This window comes from Phyllobates terribilis, unplaced genomic scaffold (assembly GCF_046119375.1).
Source record: "Phyllobates terribilis strain yellow unplaced genomic scaffold, ASM4611937v1 Scaffold_11__3_contigs__length_659146591, whole genome shotgun sequence".
In the NCBI taxonomy this organism is placed as follows: domain Eukaryota; kingdom Metazoa; phylum Chordata; class Amphibia; order Anura; family Dendrobatidae; genus Phyllobates; species Phyllobates terribilis.
The window spans coordinates 7,605,348-7,627,161 of NW_027362771.1; the positions used below are offsets into that span (position 1 = coordinate 7,605,348).

At 42.2% G+C, this 21,814-nt stretch overlaps 1 protein-coding gene across 11 annotated transcripts in view; it reads right to left on the bottom strand.

The window, feature by feature from the left end:
* Positions 1-21,814, bottom strand: part of TENM2 (teneurin transmembrane protein 2) — a 2,544,132-nt gene that overhangs the window by 294,548 nt on the left and 2,227,770 nt on the right. For all 11 annotated transcript variants that reach the window (XM_073651122.1, XM_073651120.1, XM_073651119.1 and 8 more), the window contains 2 exons: positions 18,273-18,448; positions 2,524-2,759 (listed from right to left, as the gene is read on the bottom strand). In XM_073651122.1, the coding sequence (XP_073507223.1) occupies positions 2,524-2,759; positions 18,273-18,448 (412 nt within the window). The remainder of the gene's footprint in view (positions 1-2,523; positions 2,760-18,272; positions 18,449-21,814) is intronic.

The window sequence follows — 21,814 nt, forward strand, 5'->3', positions numbered from 1 at the left end:
AATTGTAAAAAACAAACAAATATATATATAATATAAAAAAAATAAAAATAAAATAAAAATAGAAATAAATAGGGGACTCGTCTCAATTATTTCATAGGGAAAGCCCTACTAGAGTTGCAATAAATTATCAATCACAAGTGCGATGAATACGCACCTATATCAGAAACGAACAGGATTTTTATTTTGGCTGTGGGTGATTGATTCCGTTTACTATTAAAGGATGGTGTTAGACTGACTCTACAACCGCATTTAAAGCGTCCGGATGGAGGCTCCCTAATTTATAAATCCAGAAGGATTCTTTGGAATTAAGGGTGGCTCTTCTATTTCTGATACCTGCAGGGAACTGTTCAAGTGGTGTGACTACTACAGAATCAAAATTTTTATTATGCACTAATGTGATGTGCTTGGATAGACTTAGCTTGAGAAAGCCCGTTTTGGCATTATGTAGCGAATGGATTATGTATTGAACAGATCCCTACAGGTATCAGAAATTAACATTTAGAAGATTATCTCAGCACAGGGACATTTTATTTAAACACATCCAAATGTGGAATTTATTATTATTCCAAGATCTATTGATTAAAATCAACTTTTGTTTGTGGGAAAAGCCCTTTAATACAGGTCCATAATAAATAAATGTATCTAAACCAGTGTCAAATTTTACAAACAATTTGTGGCAACCTATTTTAATGCTTTATTTACTTTACACTGACAACATACTCTGGTTGTTATGTTCTCATATATTTCATGTACTTTAGTTTTAATGTACAGGAGCTGAAACACACATATCCCCCCCCCAATTAAAAAAAACCCCACAAATTAGTATTTAGCAGCCACAGATTATTTGTATCTTGCCAGGAGCAGTAAAGTTGCTAAATATAATAAGGATAAAGATTATTTTTTATTGTCCATTCATTCTCTGACAATAATAAATTGCATCTCCCCTGTTTATTAAACTACTAATGCAAAAAAAAAAATTTTTAAAAGGGCACACACTAAATATTTTACAACAGTAGTATATTTTGATTACTTTTCTAACAAGCTTTTATTTTTCTTACCCACTTTTTCGCCTTCAAAGAGCTCTGCACAATGTGGAATAGGTGCACTTTTCTGTTCATGCCACAGGCAGATAAATTGTATTACTCTTTTGGAAACTATAGTGAATAATTTAAATTCAGATAAAAATATGACCGCAACAGAAATACGCTACTGAATAGATTTTAACATTTATTTGGGAACAACTTAAAATAGAAGTATTAGTAAGTGTATCTCTATAAAACAGACGCAATTTCCCACCAGTTCACTCAGTTCAACCAAGTCTTTAAATATTTTACTAGAGGAAAATGACTTTATTCCAGCATCTGATGGTAAAACAAGTCTGGGAAATGTTTCCAATGCATAAACAAAAATGATAAAAATCATGAAAACACATGAGACCTATATAAAAAAAAACCAATAAATACTAAGAATATAATTAAAATAATATTCCAACCATAACAAGGTATTACCTATCCACAGGATACTTTATAATTATCAGATCAATGCTGGTACCTCCAGCATGTTTCCTGTTTGAAAGGAGTGACACTACTGCTCTTTTCTAATTCTATGGGTCTGGCAGACACATAGTTGACTATCGGTACCATAGTTAGAATAGCAGCAGATTGCAGGTGCGACTTCTGCTCCATTATAAAGCGGAGATATGTGACCCCTGTTCTGGTGAATAATAAAACCCACTGATCTATCCTTTTGATAGATTATAGCTGGAAAACCACATTAATTGTTTATGTGTATTGTAGATGGTAACATACAATGATAATCTTGCTCGTTAGGTACATGAGGCAGTGGCTCTAATCTCCTGCACTATGGATGAACGACAATATGGATCCATTATAAAATATATGACATCAGTTAGAAGCCATTCTTCACTTTTCCTGTAATGAGGCAGCTATGTCTGGGACATGTATCTATAGGACTGTAGAACAAGTAAATGTTCAGAATTCCACAACATCAACAAATCATATATTGAGAATCGACCAGGAGGGCTAGTCTCTTATGCCATAATAGCTCTGGGATTTGACATTGACTAAATTGTCTAGTTCTTCTGCTATGTATTACCTTTAATATGCTATGAGACCATAAAGCAGACCCTAAAATTCAATAACATAAAATGATTTGAAAGTCACAGTACATTCCATCCTACAAAGGTAGTACTGTGTGATCCTATATTAATATCCCCATGTCATTGTCATTTATATTGGTTTTCTCATTATTGGAATATATTGCCTCCCTGTCTTTCTGTATTTATTCAATTCATTTCTGTGATTTATGCTAAATGTAAAAATGAAATACTCCAGGCTCTGTGCATATAAGTGAACATTTTTCAATTGTACCTGGTCAATAAGAGTCTGACATATATTTGTCCAAATTCTTTTAATAAAAAGAGCAACACACAATGTTCTTTAGGAGAGAAATAGAGTTTTGTGGTTATCTATACACTAGTGAGTCAACATAGATAACACTTACCCTGAGCTTCCTTCCAAATACAGTCACTTTGCCTTTTGTCTGTTCTTTCCGTAACCTCCATTCAATGGAGTTCAGTCCATTGTCCATGGGTAAAGAAATATTGCGCCTTCCAATTGTAGGTGTCACAGTGCCAGCAAGAATATGGGGTTCGCTATGGAAACTGATCCCCATTCCATTAGCATACATTACTCTTAGTGTTCCATTACTACTTAACTGGTAACTGTTCCTTACTTGATCTGGCAAAAACAGAATATTACTAAATTAGAAAATGTTTTCAATATATAAATCCTCATCATAGACTAGAGATTAGTAGTACTACACTGTATAGGACCTGTCAATAGATCTTGCCAATAATCAACTTCCTAGTTTTTGTACCTATTTTTTTCTGATATTGGCCGTTGACAATATCATGTAATCTCCACAGTACAACAAATGACTTTTTTAAAAGTAGTAAACTAAAGCACTAGCAGCCTCTGATACTCAAAAGAAGAGCTCAGGACCATGAAAACGGATAGTAAAAGCATATTACAAAATAAATAGATATCGCATGAATATTACATAAAAAATATTTATATTAACATTTTGCAATGATTAATGCACAGTTGTTAAAAGAATGAAAGTTCACTTGATATTTCAAGTACCTAGACAATTAATTTCACTATATTCCACATGCATAATGTTTTAATGCACAGTATGTCTAATCTAGTCACCAGATCTCTATTAAAATTATTGCTGTTTCCCTTCCTGTGAAGATAAAATAGAGAAACACAGGTGTATACTTTACGCTGGGCTTCCCCATTTCCCAGTGTAGATTCCGCTGACACAATACCTGTATTGAGAGCATCCACTTTTTATAGATTTTCTCTCTACTTTCATTTCTAAATAGAATTAAATAAAAAGGAAGAAACCGCTTTAGCTCAAAGGCCTCTTTTCACAGAGCTGAGATCAGCAGAACAAAACAGATTAGTACAAGAAGATCAATTGCTTATGTTTCCTTTATTCTTAGACATTTAGATATGTGCCCTAGGGGATATCATGTAGAAGCTAACATTTGAAGAAGGGATCTACTGGGCTATTGCTAAAGCTTACAGACAATACTATCTGATAATCACCTGTTTCTCACAAGGCAATACATCAATATGAAGCCTTGGCTATCTTGTTGACTATCTCATTGTCTGTTTGAAGATTGTGGTCATCTGCTTTCTGTCATTGGATAAAACTGACATGCTCTTACACAGAATTATTTCTACACCACTGACATCAAGCAAGACCAGTTAGACACAACATAGCTCCGGCTTCCAATTCTCGTAAATCCCTGCACTATTCCTCTCAATAGTCTCCTCACATGTTTCTCCCTCCCTCCTCATACTGTCTTCTCTCATATCCCCCTGCTAACCATACTGTCTCCTCATATATTTACCCCCTCACACATCCCTCCCAATTCCCCCATACTGTGTTTGCACACATCACATCGCCCTCGCTCCCCATACTGTGTCCGCCTATATTCCCCTCCTTCGCACCCCATACTGTGTACGCACCCATCCTCCCCATTCTGTGTTCGCACCAATCCCCCACTCACCATACTTTATCTGCACTCACCCCCGCACCCAAAATCTCCCCACACTAAATTTCCCCGCCATACAATATATCTCCCCCCACACATACGCTAAATCTTCCCCAAGCCATTCAATAAATCTCCCCCACACTAAATCTCCCCCCATACTAAAATTTCCCCCAGCCATACAATAAATATCCCCCACACATACAATAAATCTCCCCACACACACAAAATATCTCCCCTCACACTAAATTTCCCCTACATTACAATATATGTTCGGTTTCTTCAGATGTGGAGCACAGAGCACTTACCACCGATGAACTCCGCACCTTTGCAGCATGACCTGATCATGCTGCTGACGTCGTCCTGGCCTGGCGGTCAGAGCTTCAATTGTACTCGTGTCTGAAAGACGTGAGTACAGTTGCTTACTGGGAGCCGGCGCTCTGCACGTTCTGTGAGCCGGCTGTCAGCTTGACAGGTGGCTCAGAGAACAGCCGAATCCCAGTCCAAGAGGCGGCAGAATGCAGGCGCCGGGGTAGACACTTCAGATCACCGTATTAGGCGCCTGACAGCGCCCCCCTGCTGGCTGCGCCAATGGCACATAGTCTGCCTGCCTCCCCCTAGATACATATCTGCCTCCATGCCCAACATCAAATATGTATTTGGCACAAGAAGATGTCCTGAAACGCTGGTTTCTGGGAGGCCATAGGGAACATTTGTCAGTGCTCAAGTGATTTGTTAGGTCTCTCCTTTTTCCTGGTGCCTCCCAAATGTTTAGTGGTAATTCGCAAGTATGATCTATGCTAAAAGGAACTATAATATGACACCCATAAACTGCCATGGGCTCATACTGTACTTTTTAATGCCCCTTTAAATATACACGGATAATTTTTTCCACTCACAGTTACATATAGCATCTATGAAAAAGAAGATGCGATTCCTATGTTGTTGAAGTGTTAAACCCTACAAGCATTGCTTCTAAGAGTTTGATGCTTCACTGGGGCACAATACCGTGGTGCATGTAGCACTTTTGGACCCAGAATAACCAGTTATAGCAAAGATAATTTCAATTATATAAAAGCAGAAAAAAAACATAAAAAGCTATATTGTATTCTTGATTACAGTTTTGCCTTTGCCTGAGCCTTTGATGAGACAGTACATGGATTTCAGACTACACCAGAGAATAAAGCTAAACTGCAAGCAGTTATAAAATCTGTCATATCTAACAAATATAAGACTGCAGCTGCACTGCTTTCTCCTTCAATACATAAATGCTTTGCAATAGTGAAAGTGCTTGCTATTAATAATGAATATGTAAATAATGAATATGTATAAGTGAGGCAGGTACTCACTGACTAATCATGATTACATACTTGACATAAGCATATTCACTGGATTGTCACTGCTTAATAAATAGGTCCCCATAGCCATGTATATACTGTATAAATGACCACCTGCTTCTGCATTGCTTCAATAAACAGTTTACTAAAAGGAATATGGTCCATTAACTTTGTTCCCCCCTTAAGGATGCATTTACATTGGACAATTATCAGGAACGAACCTGTCTAAGCTGCCTAGTCACATGAGAAAAAGCAGGAAAATATGCTGCTGAGAACAATCATACTCTATGCCAGTGGTCCCCAGCTTTTCTTACCTTGAGAACCACATTCAGCTCTCAGAAAAGGTTACATGCCACATTCTATACAAAGAAATTGCAGAAACCACATAACCAATAGAAAACAACTGAAATAAGACAGTACCCTCTGACTAATTCTTCAGCTTTCAAAGTCACTATTGGCTTTGGCACATTTGCATTTAAACTGTCCGGATCAGAGTTCTCGCTGGTTTCGGTAGTGGCATACATGTTAAAACTATGTAGAACATCCAACACCTGCTGTATGTAGAGAATGCTCAGCTCCTCCACACATAAAGATGCTAACATTGACTGATATTGTATATCTGTCACATGTAATTAAAGGGTTATTCCTGCTCTGCTCACTTGTGTATTGTGATGTATTATCAGCAGGTATCATTAGAAAAGAAGAGGTACAAGATACCTGCCAAAGATGTAGGCACCCCGACAGGCATCTGTAGATGTGACATCAGATACAGAACTGAGTGGAGACAAAATAATCCTTTCAGACTGTCCAAATAGTGCATAACTTACAATTAAGTCAGATTCATGTTTAGAGCATTATTTCAGCAATGCTCACTGCTACATTGGGAGGTGACTGACGCCAGTGACATCACATCTATCCTACCGGGACAAAAGCCCCAATGGCACGTGACTTGCACCTCTTTTAATAAATAGGGTAGGTGTCAATACTAGTGTTGAGCGAGTATGTTCTGTTAACCTTTTCGGCGAGTATGCTCGGGCCGAGCTCCGAGTATTTACAGCTGCTCTGTGTTATGTTTGAATCGCTCCCGTGTGCATAATTTGCGACTGTTTGACAGCTTTATTACATGTGAGGAATGTCTATTTCTTACACATTCCTCACATGTAATAAAGCTGTCAAACAGTTGCAAATCATGCACACGGAAGCGATTGAACCATATCACCGAGCAGCTGTAACTGCTCGGAGCTCGGCCCGAGCATACTCGGAACAGAACATAGTTTCTCAACACTAGTCAATACCTGTCAATCACACATGCGATCCAGAATGTTACCTATAGACGTGAAGTACCACTCACTTCCCAATATAGAAGTAAGGAATAATCATTTCACCATTTTTATGTAAAATGGTCATTCTTATTATTTGCCTTCCTTTCACTAAAAACCTGTTACAGAAGGAGGATTTGTAGCAATGAGGAGGTATATGTGTGCATTGTGCACAATCATACTGAGGAGTAGAGGTACAGTACAGACCAAAAGTTTGGACACACCTTCTCATTTAAAGATTTTTCTGTATTTTGATGACTATGAAAATTGTACATTCACACTGAAGGCATCAAAACTAAGAATTAACACATGTGGAATTATATGCTTAACAAAAAAGTGTGAAACAACTGAAAATATGTCTTATATTCTAGGTTCTTCAAAGTAGCCACCTTTTGCTTTGATGACTGCTTTGCACACTCTTGGCATTCTCTTGATGAGCTTCAAGAGGTAGTCACCGGAAATGGTCTTCCAACAATCTTGAAGGAGTTCCCAGAGATGCTTAGCACTTGTTGGGTTCAGGTCTGGTCGATTGGGTTCAGGTCTGGTGACTGTGGAAGCCAGGTCATCTGGCGTAGCACCCCATCACTCCCCCTCTTGGTCAAATAGCCCTTACACAGCCTGGAGATGTGTTTGGGGTCATTGTCCTGTTGAAAAATAAATGATGTCCAACTAAACGCAAACCGGATGGAATAGCATGCCGCTGCAAGATGCTGTGGTAGCCATGCTGGTTCAGTATGCCTTCAATTTTGAATAAATCCCCAACAGTGTCACCAGCAAAGCACCCCCACACCATCACACCTCCTCCTCCATGCTTCGCGGTGGGAACCAGGCATGTAGAGTCCATCCGTTCACCTTTTCTGCGTCGCACAAAGACACGGTGGTTGGAACCAAAGATCTCAAATTTGGACTCATCAGACCAAAGCACAGATTTCCACTGGTCTAATGTCCATTCCTTGTGTTCTTTAGCCCAAACAAGTTTCTTCTGCTTGTTGCCTGTCCTTAGCAGTGGTTTCCTAGCAGCTATTTTACCATGAAGGCCTGCTGCACAAAGTCTCCTCTTAACAGTTGTTGAAGAGATGTGTCTGCTGCTAGAACTCAGCGTGGCATTGACCTGGTCTCTAATCTGAGCTGCTGTTAACCTGAGGCTGGTGACTCGGACAAACTTATCCTCAGAAGCAGAGGTGACTCTTGGTCTTCCATTCCTGGGACTGTCCTCATGTGAGCCAGTTTCTTTGTAGCGCTTGATAGTTTTTGCAACTGCACTTGGGGACACTTTCAAAGTTTTCCCAATTTTTCGGACTGACTGACCTTCATTTCTTAAAGTAATGATGGTCAATCGTTTTTCTTTCCTTAGCTGCTTTTTTCTTGCCATAATACAAATTCGAACAGTCTATTCAGTAGGACTATCAGCTGTGTATGCACCAGACTTATGCACAACACAACTGATGGTCCCAACCCCATTTATAAGGCAAGAAATCCCACTTATTAAACCTTACAGGGCACACCTGTGAAGTGAAAACCATTTCCGGTGACTACCTCTTGAAGCTCATCAAGAGAATGCCAAGAGTGTGCAAAGCAGTCATCAAAGGAAAAGGTGGCTACTTTGAAGAACCTAAAATATAAGACATATTTTCAGTTGTTTCACACTTTTTTGTTAAGTATATAATTCCACATGTGTTAATTCATAGTTTTGATGCCTTCAGTGTGAATATACAATTTTCATAGTCATGAAAATACAGAAAAATCTTTAAATGAGAAGGTGTGTCCAAACTTTTGGTCTGTACTGTATATGCAGTTAGAAACAGGCAACCAGTAAATGGCTATGCAGATCTGAAAAAGACAGAACAGGATGTAGCTAAGAGAAGTTTGAGGCAGCTGCAATTTGCGAGGATGACACCACAAGCAAGAAGGAGGAGAGGATAGCTGTGTCACCGCTATGCTACAGCTTTTTCATGGTTATTTTTCCTCCACCTCACGGCTGTCTGCTATACTTGGCACTAGTTCAATGAGCTGGCAGATAGCGGCGAGACACAAGTTAGGGACCCTTATTCCATGCGCAGAATATATTCGTAATGATCGTTCTCTACACGTGAAAGTGCTGTTGGCTTATGTGAACAGGCTAGTAAACAACTGCCAATTAGCTCGCATGTAGACATTTGGCAGTCATTTTACAGCCACATGTTGGCAAGTGTAAACTACCCCCAAGCCAATAAGTCCCAGAAACTTCTTCCCAAACTAAACAAGAGTCTGATCATTGTTTCCTAGAAGTAATCTTCCTTTTAAAACATTAGGAGATAGGAGAACCACTGAATGTCCAGTCCAAATTACAAGAAACATAAATCAATATAAGTATAAAAGGACCTTTTTATGCTTCTGACATACGTATTGTCTATTTATTCTGCGGATTTGTAACATATCTTGCTCTTTGCATGGCTCTATGTATATTGCTACTATCAGTATGTTGCATTTCTTTGTTTTGTGATATGGTGGGATTGCATGTGTTTGCAGCACCACTTTGACCAATTTTCAATAAAGGTCCTTTTATACTTATAGTGATTATGTTTCTTGTAATTTGGACTGGACATTCGGTGGTTCTCCTATCTCCTGTGATTTCAACCGAATGGTCTACCATTCATTATTGTCCACATAATATACACAATTCTTTTATTGTTGTTGGGCCGCTCATATTGACAGACGTATCTCTATGACATATTCCCATTGTTTGGATGTGGATTTTTTCTAAGTGTATTTGCGCTTTTAAAATATTAGAAGTAATAAAGAAAGTTGTGAGATTGTGCTTGTTTTTTTATCAGTGTAAGTCGTAAAACTAGTTGTGCAATATGGAGAAGATGGAGTGAAGAAATGTGTCACTTATACGGAGGAGTTCCTCACCATTAAATACATTCCAATTATCATTAGATCTAAGAGCCACGACTGGTCATTAAAGCTTGTCCAAGATATTGTGGCCTAACTACATAGGACCCACAACTCTGCCCATTCCCTTATCACTCATGTAATATTCTCATTGGGAAGTTCCCTATTGCTACAATTATTAACTGGTGCTATTTCACATGGCTTCAATGACCATAAAATAGTAGACAATGTAAGTATACAACTGGCAAAAGAAGTCAACTTAATGAAACCATTACCTTCACATATAAATAAAATATGTGTAAAAGACAACTCCTCTAGAATAATAGAAGCAATATTAAGATATAGTCTAATATGCTAGATTATTCTAATGAAATATTGTTTTCATGTCTGGATGGCAATACATTTATATAAACTGGCTTCAGGATAAAAGGTGATATTTCCTTATTACTGTTGAGCGAGCACTAAAATGCTCGGGTGCTCGAAGCTCGGGCCGAGCTCACCGTGATACTCGGTTGCTCGACCCGAGCAACGAGCCCAATGTTAGTCTATGGGAGACCCGAGCATTTTTGCGGCGGCACCCCCGGCAGTCTGTAGAAAGCCTAAAAAGTGCCAAAAACGATAGTGACAGTGCTCAAATGACATGGGGACAGCATGGGGATCGCCCCAGGAAGCATTTTTGACCCCTCAGGTCACTGCGGTCAACAACGTGGTCAGAGGTATTAAGACATTTTTACGGGCTCACAATAAGATGTTCAAAAATGAAACTGAAACTGCTTTCCTGTGAAATATGTTAAGGAACATCCTTTCCACGGTAAAGACTTCTGCATAAGGTAAAATAAATAACCAAAAACAAAAATACTCCTCCACACCTTGGGCTATATTCACAAGTACCATTTTTTATGCGTTTTTGCACTTTTGTATTGCTTTCAACCGTAACAAATACATTCACCGGGAATTGTCATTTTAACATTTTACAACCTTATCTGGCCATGTGCTGTGTGACACATGCATACAGTGCTGAAAAGACGTGGGAACAACATGGGGAAGACCCCTGGAAGCTTCTCTGACACCCAGGTCACTGCCTAAAAGTGTGCCCATTAGAAGTGATCCTTGCCTCATCAGAAGATGCAGACTTGCAACTATCCCCGTGCAAGTCCTTGTCCCAGGGCAGTGTTCAATTGTACCTCCCCCATTCCTTGCAATGCAAGCACAAGTATGCAGCGCGCCACCCACCCACCTCCAGGCTGCAATACGATACTACTTGCTCGCTTGCACTTGAAATTGGGCCTTTTAGGCATGTGGAGGCCGAATCTGGCCACCACGTCATGGCTGTGTCGGCGGCCTGGTATCCATACTGCGTCCCCAGCCGCCCGGCAGCAGGGTGTCCACACTCGGTCCCCAGCCGCCCCTATTTGTCCCGGTGCACCTTATACACAAGTGCGCATACCAAAACATTACCTGTGCCCTCCCCAGTGCATTTAGTGGGAAGCACAGCCTAACCACAAACACGTGGACAATTGAATGTGGCCAGGGATGGTCCATCTCACTGACGCCTTCACACTGGGTTAATATAGTGGAAGCTGGGAAACAGTTGGACACTGGGATGCAACACGTCCTCCAGACATAGAGGATTGCGGGTCCTGGGTCAATCAGGCTTCAACACAAAGTTCAGAAGGTAGACAGCAGCAGTGGTCAGCCTCCTACACAACGAGTAAATTATTCATGATCATGAGGCCATCCTTCTCCTTAGCTTTCTGTTCCTTGGAATGCAAGTGCATGTATGTAGTAGCGGCTAGGCCTGAGGTGGTCAGCGTTTTGGCGCATATCCTAACTCCTCCGAGGATTGCTGGATGTTTTCCTGCTACTATCCCAGTTCTATGACTCTTGTTAAAACAAAGCTTCAGGTGATGAATGATGGATGAGGTGGTGGCAAAGGAGAAAGAGCAGGAGTAACAGGGACCATTCACATCAATATCAGGCCAGTCAACCACACATGTCTTCTGGGATATGTTTCTGTACCAAAAGGAGCGGTTCGGCTACACAGTTATAGGGCATACAGTGAGTGCAACGCCTCCCAAAAATTTTGAGGCACTCCAATGCCCCTTGGAAGTGACATGGAGGTCAGAGGGCCTTAACTAAACTGTTTTTTCCATTTACAGCAACTGGGTCTCCTTTACACTGTTGGCCTAAGCAGTGAATGGAAGGCTTTCCAAAAATTATGAGGAACTGCAATGCCCTTTGAAACAGACGTGTATTACAGCGTATTAAAACCTTCTACCCATTATTGGGGAGTGGGTCTCCCTTAGTGTTCGCCTATGCATTGAAAAGCAAAAGCTGACTAATATTAGGAGGAAATGCAATGCCCGTTGGAAGAGTCGTGGAGGTTAGAGTTAATTAAAAACAACATTTCAATGCCCCTTGGAAGAGCTGTGGATTTCAAAGTGATTTAACAAGACGGTTTTAATGCCCCTTGGAAGAGACGTGGAGGTCACCGTAGCTTAACAAGATGGTTTTAATGCCCCTTGGAAGAGACGTGGAATTCAAAGTGGTTTAACAAGACGGTTTTAATGCCCCTTGGAAGAGACGTGGAGTTCAGAGTGGTTTAACAAGACAGTTTTAATGCCCCTTGGAAGAGACGTGGAGGTCACAGTAGCTTAACAAGATGATTTTAATGCCCCTTGGAAGAGACATTGAGTTCAGAGTGGTTTAACAAGATGGTTTTAATGCCCCTTTGAAGAGACGTCGAGGTCACAGTAGCTTAACAAGACGGTTTTAATGCCCCTTGGAAGAGACGTGGAGTTCAGAATGGTTTAACAAGATGGTATTAATGCCCCTCGGAAGAGACGTGGAGGTCACAGTAGCTTAACAAGACGATTTTAATGCCCCTTACAAGAGCCATGCAGTACAGCATATTAAATACATTATTCCCATTATTGGGGAGTGGGTCTCCCATAGTCTTTGCCTATGCCGTCCAAGCAAAAGCTGCCAAAAATTAGGACGGAGGAACTTGCAATACTGGCAACACGGACCACAGTCACCAAGGTGGTATAGTAGAGGTGGAGGCTGAGGATAAGGAGAAGAGGAAAAAACAGCTGAAAAGAGGAAGCGTATACCCATGTGTGGGTGTCAAGCGGTGCATGGGAATACACCTCCCGAAATAACACAGTGGATTTGACTTTATGTTACTCTGCTGTCATTTGGTGGTGATGAGAAGTCTGGCCCAATCCAGCCCTTGTTCATTTTGATAAGGGTCAGCTTGTCAGCATTGTCAGTTGACAGGCGAGTGCGCTTATCAGTTATAATTCCCCCAGAGGCACTAAAAACACGCTCCGATAACATGCTAGCAGCAGGGCAGGCCAGGACCTCCAAGGCATACAGAGCGAGTTCATTCCAAGTGTCCAGCTTGGATACCCAATAATTAAAAGGCACAGAGGAATCACGGAGGACGCTGGTACGGTCGGCAAGGTACTCCCTCACCATCTTTTGAAACTTTCCACTCCTTGAGAGAGTACCCCACGCCTCAGGGCCTGTAAGCTGGGCGGGTCTCAGAAAACTGTCCCAGAACGTTGACAGTGTTACCCTGCCTCTGCTGGATTGGAGTTGTGTCTCTCTCGCCTGTACACCTTGGTTGGGCAACGAAGTGTGACCTCTGCTGCTAGCGTGTTCAGATGGGAATTTTTTTAACAGTTCTGCAGCAAGGGCCTTCTGGTACTGCCCCATTTTTGTAGACCTCTCCACCTCAGGAGTAAGAGAGTGAAAGTTCTCCTTGTAGCGGGGGTCTAAAAGTGTCACCAACCAGTAATGATTGTCACCCAACATTTTGACAACGCGAGGGTCACGGTTAAGGCAGCGTAACATAAAGTCAGCCATGCGTGCCAGACTGGTAATGGGCAAGACTTCCATGTCCTCACCAAGATGACGACTGACCATGCTCTCCTCCTCCTCGTCCTCCTCCTCCCCCCTGTCCTCAGGCCACCCACGCTGAACCGACGGTATGACAGTTGTACAGGTAATACCGTCTACAGCGCATGATACCAGCTCCTGTTCTTCCTTCTCCTCCTCCTCTCCCTCATTGTCCCCCAATGCACGTTGGGATGAGATGAGGCTGGGCTGTGTAATCGCCCGCTACGGCTTCTTCATCAATCTCATCATACTCTGGCTGCAATGCCTCCTCTTTAATTCTCTGCAGAGAGCATTGCAAAAGACAGACAAGTGGGATGCTGACGCTAATGATGGCGTCATCGCCACTCACCATCTTGGTGGACTCCTCAAAGTTTGTCAGGATGGTACATATGTCAGACATCCAGGTCCACTCCTGAGGTCTTATGTGTGGAGTCTGATCTGAATATCGACGGCCTTGCTGCAGCTGGTACTCCACAACTGCTCTCTTCTGCTCACAAATCCTTTGCAACATGTGGAGGGTAGAGTTCCAACGTGTGGGGACATCACCCACCAGTTGGTGTGCCGGAAGCTGCAAACGCTGCTGAAAAACAGCAAGGGCGACGGAAGCTGTAGTTGACTTCCGAAAATTAGCTGACAGGCGGCGTACTTTGACTAGCAGATCTGGCAACTCGGTGTACGATTTAAGAAACCGCTGAACCACGAGGTTAAGCACATGAGCCAGGCATGGTACGTGTGTGATCTCGCCTCGCCTCAGAGCCACCACCAGGTTACGGCCATTGTCACACATGACCATGCTTGGAAGTAGATTCAGCGGTCTCAGCCACAGATCTGCCTGCTCTTTCACAGCTGTCCACAACTCATAAGCAGTGTGAGGTTTATCACCTAAGCTTATGAGTTTCAGCACAGCCTGTTGCCGCTTGGCTGAGGCAGTACTGCAGTGCTTCCAGCTTTTAACTGATGTGGTGATATCTGAGATGGAGGCTGAACTTGAGGAGGAGGAGGAGGATGATGCGCAGGAGCTGTACACTGTGAGGGCAACTCTGACTGACATAGGGCCCGCAATCCTCGGTGTGGGGACTATGTGTTCCATGCCAAGGTCTGACTGGGTACCGGCTTCCACTATGTTTACCCAGTGTGCCGTCAGAGAGATGTACCGTCCCTGGCCACAAGCACTTGTCCACGTATCCGTTGTCAGGTGGACTCTCCCAGTAACTGCATTGTTGAGGGCACGGCAGATGTTTTGGGACACGTGCTTGTGTAGTGCAGGGATGGCATACCGGGCAAAATAGTGTCGGCTGTGGACCGAGTACCGAGGGACGGCCACCGCCATAAGGTTGCGGAAGGATTCCGTCTCCACCAGCCTAAAAGGCAGCATTTCCAACGCAAGCAGTCGTGAAATGTGCGAATTTAGGACTGTGGTCTGTGGGGCGTTGGCTGCGAATTTGTGCTTTCGTTCAAAGGTCTGGGATATGGACAATTGAACACTGCGGTGGGACGTGGACGTGGACGTTGATGCTGTTTCTTGAGAAACTGCCATAACAAGTGAAGACTGAGAGGAGGGGGCATCTTTGCATGCAGTATGGACAGGGGATTGCCTTGCACACACAACAGGGGGTTCTCTTACACGCACAACAGCGGAAGAAGCAGTGGTGACACCCGCTGACACTGGTCGTGGACCCTGGGGTTCACCCCATAAAGTCGGGTGCTTTGCTGACATGTGCCTGATCATGCTGGTGGTGGTCAGGCTGGTAGTTTTGTCACCCCTGCTGATGCTGGCCTGGCAGGTGGTACAAATGGCCTTTTTGGGGTTATCAGCAGAGTCTTTAAAAAAATTCCTGACTCTGGAAGACCTACCGGTTGTACTGGCAACATCCCTCGTGTTGGTGTTACGAGGAACGGTTGCCCGCCTTCTGTCTGTGGCCACCACACTGCTTCTTCCTGCCTGTTGGAGTACTCTGCCTCCCTCCCCCTGTGTGCGGCTGGCCTCGCTCTGCGTGTCCTCCTGCCACATTAGGTCAGTTACTAGATCATCCACCACCTCCTCCTCTTCCACTTCCGCACCACGGTCCTCCTCCTCACTTCGATGCAATTGTGTCACATCATCATCCACCTCTTGTGACAAATTGCCAGCGTCGCCTTCCTGTGGCCGTGGCTGTTCAAATATTTGGCCATCGCTACATGGCATCTCCTCTTCTACCACTTCAAGCGGAGCAGGCGAGGGGCCCAAATATGGAGATGGACCAGTGAACAGCTCTTGAGAATGTCCAACTGTGGGATCAGTTGCTGTCTGACGACACTCGGCATGGTGGGAGGAAGGAGCATCAGGATGAGGAGGAGTATGCAGTCGAGACTCACGGCTACTAACACTTGACCGTGTGGAAGACAAACCAGAGGTGGTGGTGGCCAGGTGAGTGGAAGTATTATATGCTATCCAATTAATAACCTGTTCACAATGATCAGTTCGCAAAAGTGGTGCTGTTGTGTGCTTCCCTAGTAATTCGGTCAAGAACTGGGAGCGAGAAAATGTGGCTGTTGGTTGTGGCACATTTTCACCTTGGCCATGGCCCCATCCTCAGCACGCACCATCATCAGAACGTCCAGTTCCACGTCCCTTGCCACACGCCTTGCCCATTGTAAATGAAGTAAAATAGCTTACACTCACACTATCAATTGCAAAAGGGTAATAAAAAGGAGATTTGAACCGTGGAAGAGGAAAACCACATTTCTAGTTATCTGGCCTACACCAGAATCTTTTAAACAGAAATATTTGTGTCTGAACAGTCAGCGAGACACTCAAAATGTTTTTTTTTATGGAAAAAAGGCAAAAAAGTGGATAATACAGAGATTTCAACTGTGGAACTGCAAAACCACAGTTCTAGTTATCTGGCCTACACCAGAATCTATTAAACAGATATATTTGTGTCTGAACAGTCAGCGAGACACTTAAAATGTTTTATTATGCAAAAAGGTGGATTACACCCAGATTTGAACCGTGGAAGAGGAAACCACAGTTCTAGTTCTCTAGCCTACACCAGAATCTTTTAAACAGATATATTTGTGTCTGAACAGTCAGCGAGACACTCAAAATGTTTTTTTTTATGGAAAAAGGGCAAAAAGTGGATAATACAGAGATTTGAACGGTGGAAGAGGAAAACCACAGTTCTAGTTATCTGGCCTACACCAGAATCTTTTAAACAGATATATTTGTGTCTGAACAGTCAGCGAGACACTCAAAATGTTTTTTGTTATGGAATAAAGGCAGAAAAGTGGATAATACAGAGATTTCAACTGTGGAACTGCAAAACCACAGTTCTAGTTATCTGGTCAGACTCTTTTAAACAGATATATTTGTATCTGAACACTCACAGACACACTCAATTTTTTTTTTTTGAGGGGGGAATACCAAAAGGTTAATAAGACGGATATTTGTACAGTCTGACTGAGGAAAAAAAAAAAAAGAGGATTTAGATGAAAAAAAAGGATTTTTCCTGGCCCCTGTGACCTGGGGCTAAGTCTAGCAATTTGAAAAGCAGCACACAGGACTATAATGCAGTGTTTGCTGGTATAACCACTGTGTCTCCTATACAGCCTGCCTGCCTGCCTGATATCTGGGATGGATATTAGTCCTGAGAAGGACTGTTTGTTTGATTTTGCATGCTTTAGAGACCCTACACTACCTATTTTGCAGTATAAATCTCTCCCTAGCTCAGCAGCGCTGTCACTACACTGTCTGATCTGGAGCGACTGTGTCCAAGATGGCGGCGCCCGGTTTTAAATACTCGAGGTGACGCTGTGAGGCCAGCCAATCACTGTAATGCCCACAACCAACATGGCTGCGGCATTACAGTGACTGGCTGGCAATCCCTGCATGTTCATTGGCTCAGTAAAGAGCACCAAACATGCAGGGCGGAGACCCGAGCTTCGCCCGAGTAACCCGGAAATGCTCGGTGCTCGCCGAACATCCCGAGTAGTGAGATACTCGGGTGAGTACCAAGCAGTGTCGAGCATGCTCACTCAACACTATTCCTTATGCTTCCTGTCAGTTCTAAAGCTGCCCTTGAGATTCACAGAGTCAGATTGATATCCACAAGTAACACCACCTTTTCCCTTTGGCAAGTAAATGGGATATTTACCCAAACAGGTGCAAAGTGAATTTTGCAGAAAGCATACATGGTCTTTCTATTCCCTGTAGAAAAATATAGTAGATGGCAACATATTTTTTTCTGCATAGTGACAACATAAGATTTCCAGTACAGAATAACTTACTTTAAGAAAGATAGTTTACAAGTGTGTGCGTGTCTATGTATTGAAGCATCTATTTAATGTGTGCTACCCTTATGTATAAAGCCCGTTCCCACATCAGTGAAGAATTTGTCAGTCTTTCTTTCAGCAATCTCAAAATACTGCATAGCCATTGACCTCTATAGATAAAAGATGTTCTTCAGCTATATTAGGAAAGGTATCGTGCATCATAACAAATGCTGCTTTTTGTCTTTTTATTCTTTTGTCGGTTCGGATGCTGTTATATGTTTCAGTCTTAGTACAACAGTAACTCATTAGGGCTCAGACCAGGAGACGGGACCTATAGCACAGTATCTGATATAATATCATGCTCTATACATACCATAATTATCTTACAAATGAATAAGGAGGTTTTTTTTTTAAATACGTATATTGCAAAAAAAGGATGTGGAGTTTGCATTGTTAGACACGTGTTTAAGGGACTGTGAATGGTGACCATCTATTGTACCATACCTTGAACAACTGTGTACGAAGCCTCCACTGAGGATAGATTGGTTATAACAGTCACATCATCATCCCGGTTGGAGTTTTCAATGTCAATTGTAATAGACTTTTCCATTTCTCGATGGAGGCTGGTGACAACTCCAGTTGGTCGGGTTACATTGGTCAAGCGGCCTTCGTTGTCATAACTAAAATTAAATCAATTGAACAATATTACCTGAAAGAATAGCTGTAAAAACACTACAAACAATAGATTTGTCTAATTGATGTGGATCAATGAATGCTCAAATAGTCAGTATAAGGCCACAGCCCCACTATCAGTATTTGGTCAGTATTTGGTCAGTATTTTTTCTCAGGAGTGGGAGCCAACACCAGGAGTGGGTGATAAATGCAGAAAGGTGACTTGTTTCTATTATGCCTTTTCTTTGTTTGTTCCTGACCAGGTTTTGGCTCCAACTTCTGAGAAAAAGTACTGAACCAATACTGACCAAATACTGATCCTGGGGCCGTGGCCTAAATGAGAGATTCAGATACCAGGGGTATACTAACCAACACTATTTATTTATGGCACAAGGTAATTTACATATATTTACATAGGCTCTCTGGATAGTATGTGTACTTGGACTTGAAAAAGAATATATTGTGCTATAATGGCTATACTCACTAGAAAATAAGGAGGACCTGTCACCAGGTCAAAAGCGGCATGTTTTTGCACATATTATATTTCCAACACTCCCCTGAGCATGCCGTTTTTGGGTTCCTTTTTTAAAATCCGTTCCAGAGACATGGGATATTGACCTTTTTACTTAGTGCTAATTTTAATGTTCTTTAGCAAGAGAGTGAGGATCACATATTCTCTGGGGGCATGACTATATGTTCATATGCATTATTACCCTCTGAGAACTGCACCCTTAGTAAAGATCACAAAAATGGCAGATTTTAACAAAGTGTAGAAAAAAACAAAAATACTCAGGCAAGCAGTGAAGAATAGAATAAGAGCAAAAACTGAACACTTTTGACCAAAGTGACAAGTCACTTATCAATGTGAGCATTTGTGTAACCGCATGATGTAAAATCAACTGCCTGTACATAGGTAGCTAAGATGCACTTGCAGGAAGTTAAACCAGTTGTCACTTGAATCATGCCTTATAGGCAAATGTGGTCATCATATACATGGGTCCCCCATTAGGGCTCTCTATGAGCCAGAGCAAGAAAGCCATCTATGTATTGCATCTGGATGACCACCATGGAACACTTTACTGTCCCTAGCCAAACAAACAGCTGATTTTACCAGTTGGGCTGGAAGCTGGAATGGTGTCAGCTCTAATGTGAATGACCTATCTATGATGAGTTAATCGATTTATTCTATGTGCCAGCGCTTCTGAGATATCCTGCTGCTGTATAACATTCGTGGATGTGATAAAATGGGTATATATGCCATAGAGGCTTCTTATGTAGCTGCTATGAGATGAGCTGGAAACCAACCAAACTCAGGCTTCACTATTCACCTATCCTATGGTTTTCCTTCTAACACACTCCAGGGTTGACTGAACCTGTATAGTGGATTATGACAACATGGGCCAGAGCACCATTTTGATTTTTGCTTTGGGGCCACTTTTCCTTGAGTACACATCATTATGTGCAATTTATAGCTTCTTCCATTGATAAAATAGGCTCTATACCCTAGAGAGCTCCAAATAATAAGGATAATGAAATATACATTCACCATGTATTCCACTTGAAGAGCAGATAGGGAGGGGATTGAGTATTTCTTGGTCACTTGTATTCTCCCTCGTTACGCATATGGCAGGGTGCAGTACACTTCTCTGCATGTCATTATGTTGCCGGCTCTGACATTAAGTTCTGAACGCAATGTTACAGTTGTGAACGGTATGATTTGCTAATTAATACACTGTCTTACCAGACATTAAAGCTTATTATTCTCATCACAGAGCCAACAAATTATCCATTATAGCCTAACACTTTACATGCTGTTTTTAAAGAAACTTTGCATCACAGTTAACTTTCACATATCTAATTTCATGATATTTAGATTGGAGTGGTATTGATTTTTATTTTCTACTGCCGCAGTGGATTTGCTTTCACACTGCATGTAAAAGCAATAAATCTGCAACATCAAGCTTCACCACTAGATGTCCTTCTAAGCAATGAAACGTGCAACAGCAATAGAAACATATGGGATATACACTAATCCTGTTTATTATTGGAAATGTAAACCAAATATACGTTTATAGATACATCCCATAAGAATTTAAGAATTAGATAAAACCATAATAACCACCTATTTGAATACAAATAAATATGTCTCCTGTAAAAGATGTCCGAGTCACCATAAGCAAATTCTAAATTTGGCCCTACCAATCTATTTTCTTCATTAGGCTATGGCCCCACTATCAGTATTGGGTCAGTATTTTTCCCCAGTATTTGTAAGCCAAAACCAGGTGAGGAATAATCAGAGAAACGTATAAGGCTATGTGCCCACGATGCAGAAATGCTCCGGATTTTTCCTGAGTGTTTCTGCATCTCCCTGGTAGAAAAAAATGCATGCGGATTGTACATGCGGATTGTACATGCGGATTGTACATGTGGATTGTACATGCGGATTGTACATGCGGATTGTACATGCGTTTTCCTGCCAGGGACATGCGGAAGTGAAGCGTTCTTCACATGCATTTCCGCATGCGGATTGTACATGCGGATTGTACATGCGGATTGTACATGTGGATTGTACATGCGGATTGTACATGTGGATTGTACATGCGGATTGTACATGCGGATTGTACATGTGGATTGTACATGTGGATTGTACATGCGTTTTTCCTGCCAGGGACAAGTGTAAGTGAAGCGTTCTTCACATGCATTTCCGCATGCTGGTTGACAAGCGCTTTCCAAGCGATTTTAGCATCACTTGGAAAGTGCTTGACAACTTGGTCACACTATATAAATCCATGCAACCGGCATGGATATATATAGTGTGACCGTAAAAGAATGGTAGAAAATAAATATAGACTTACCTTCTGATGGCCCCCAGTGTCCTTGTCTTGGCTTGCTGGCAGCTCGCGGTGGACTAAAGGACCTGCCGATGTCAGCGGTCGTGTGACCCGTCACATGACTAAATGACATCACCGCAGGTCCTTTTAGTCTACCGCGAGCTGCCGGCAAGCCGAGACAAGGACACCGGGGGCCATCAGAAGGTAAGTATAATATTTATTTTTTATTTTATTCTTTTTTTTACAGGTGCTATGGTACCCGGGTCCGGAGGAGAGTCTCCTCTCCTCTAGATCTGGGTACCATCCGCACATTGAAACGCATGGATTCCGCATGTACAGATGCAGTGATGTGGATTCCATGCGGTCCAATGCAAGTCAATGGTGGCGAAAACACAGCGATTCTGCAAAATAATTGGTAGTGCTGCGTTTTTTTCCGCAATGATAATCCGCAGTGGAAATTTCCGCAGCATGTACACAGCACATGCGGATTATCATTGGGGAACATGGCAGGCCTTCTACCTAGTGTTTTTTAAGTGTTTCTGC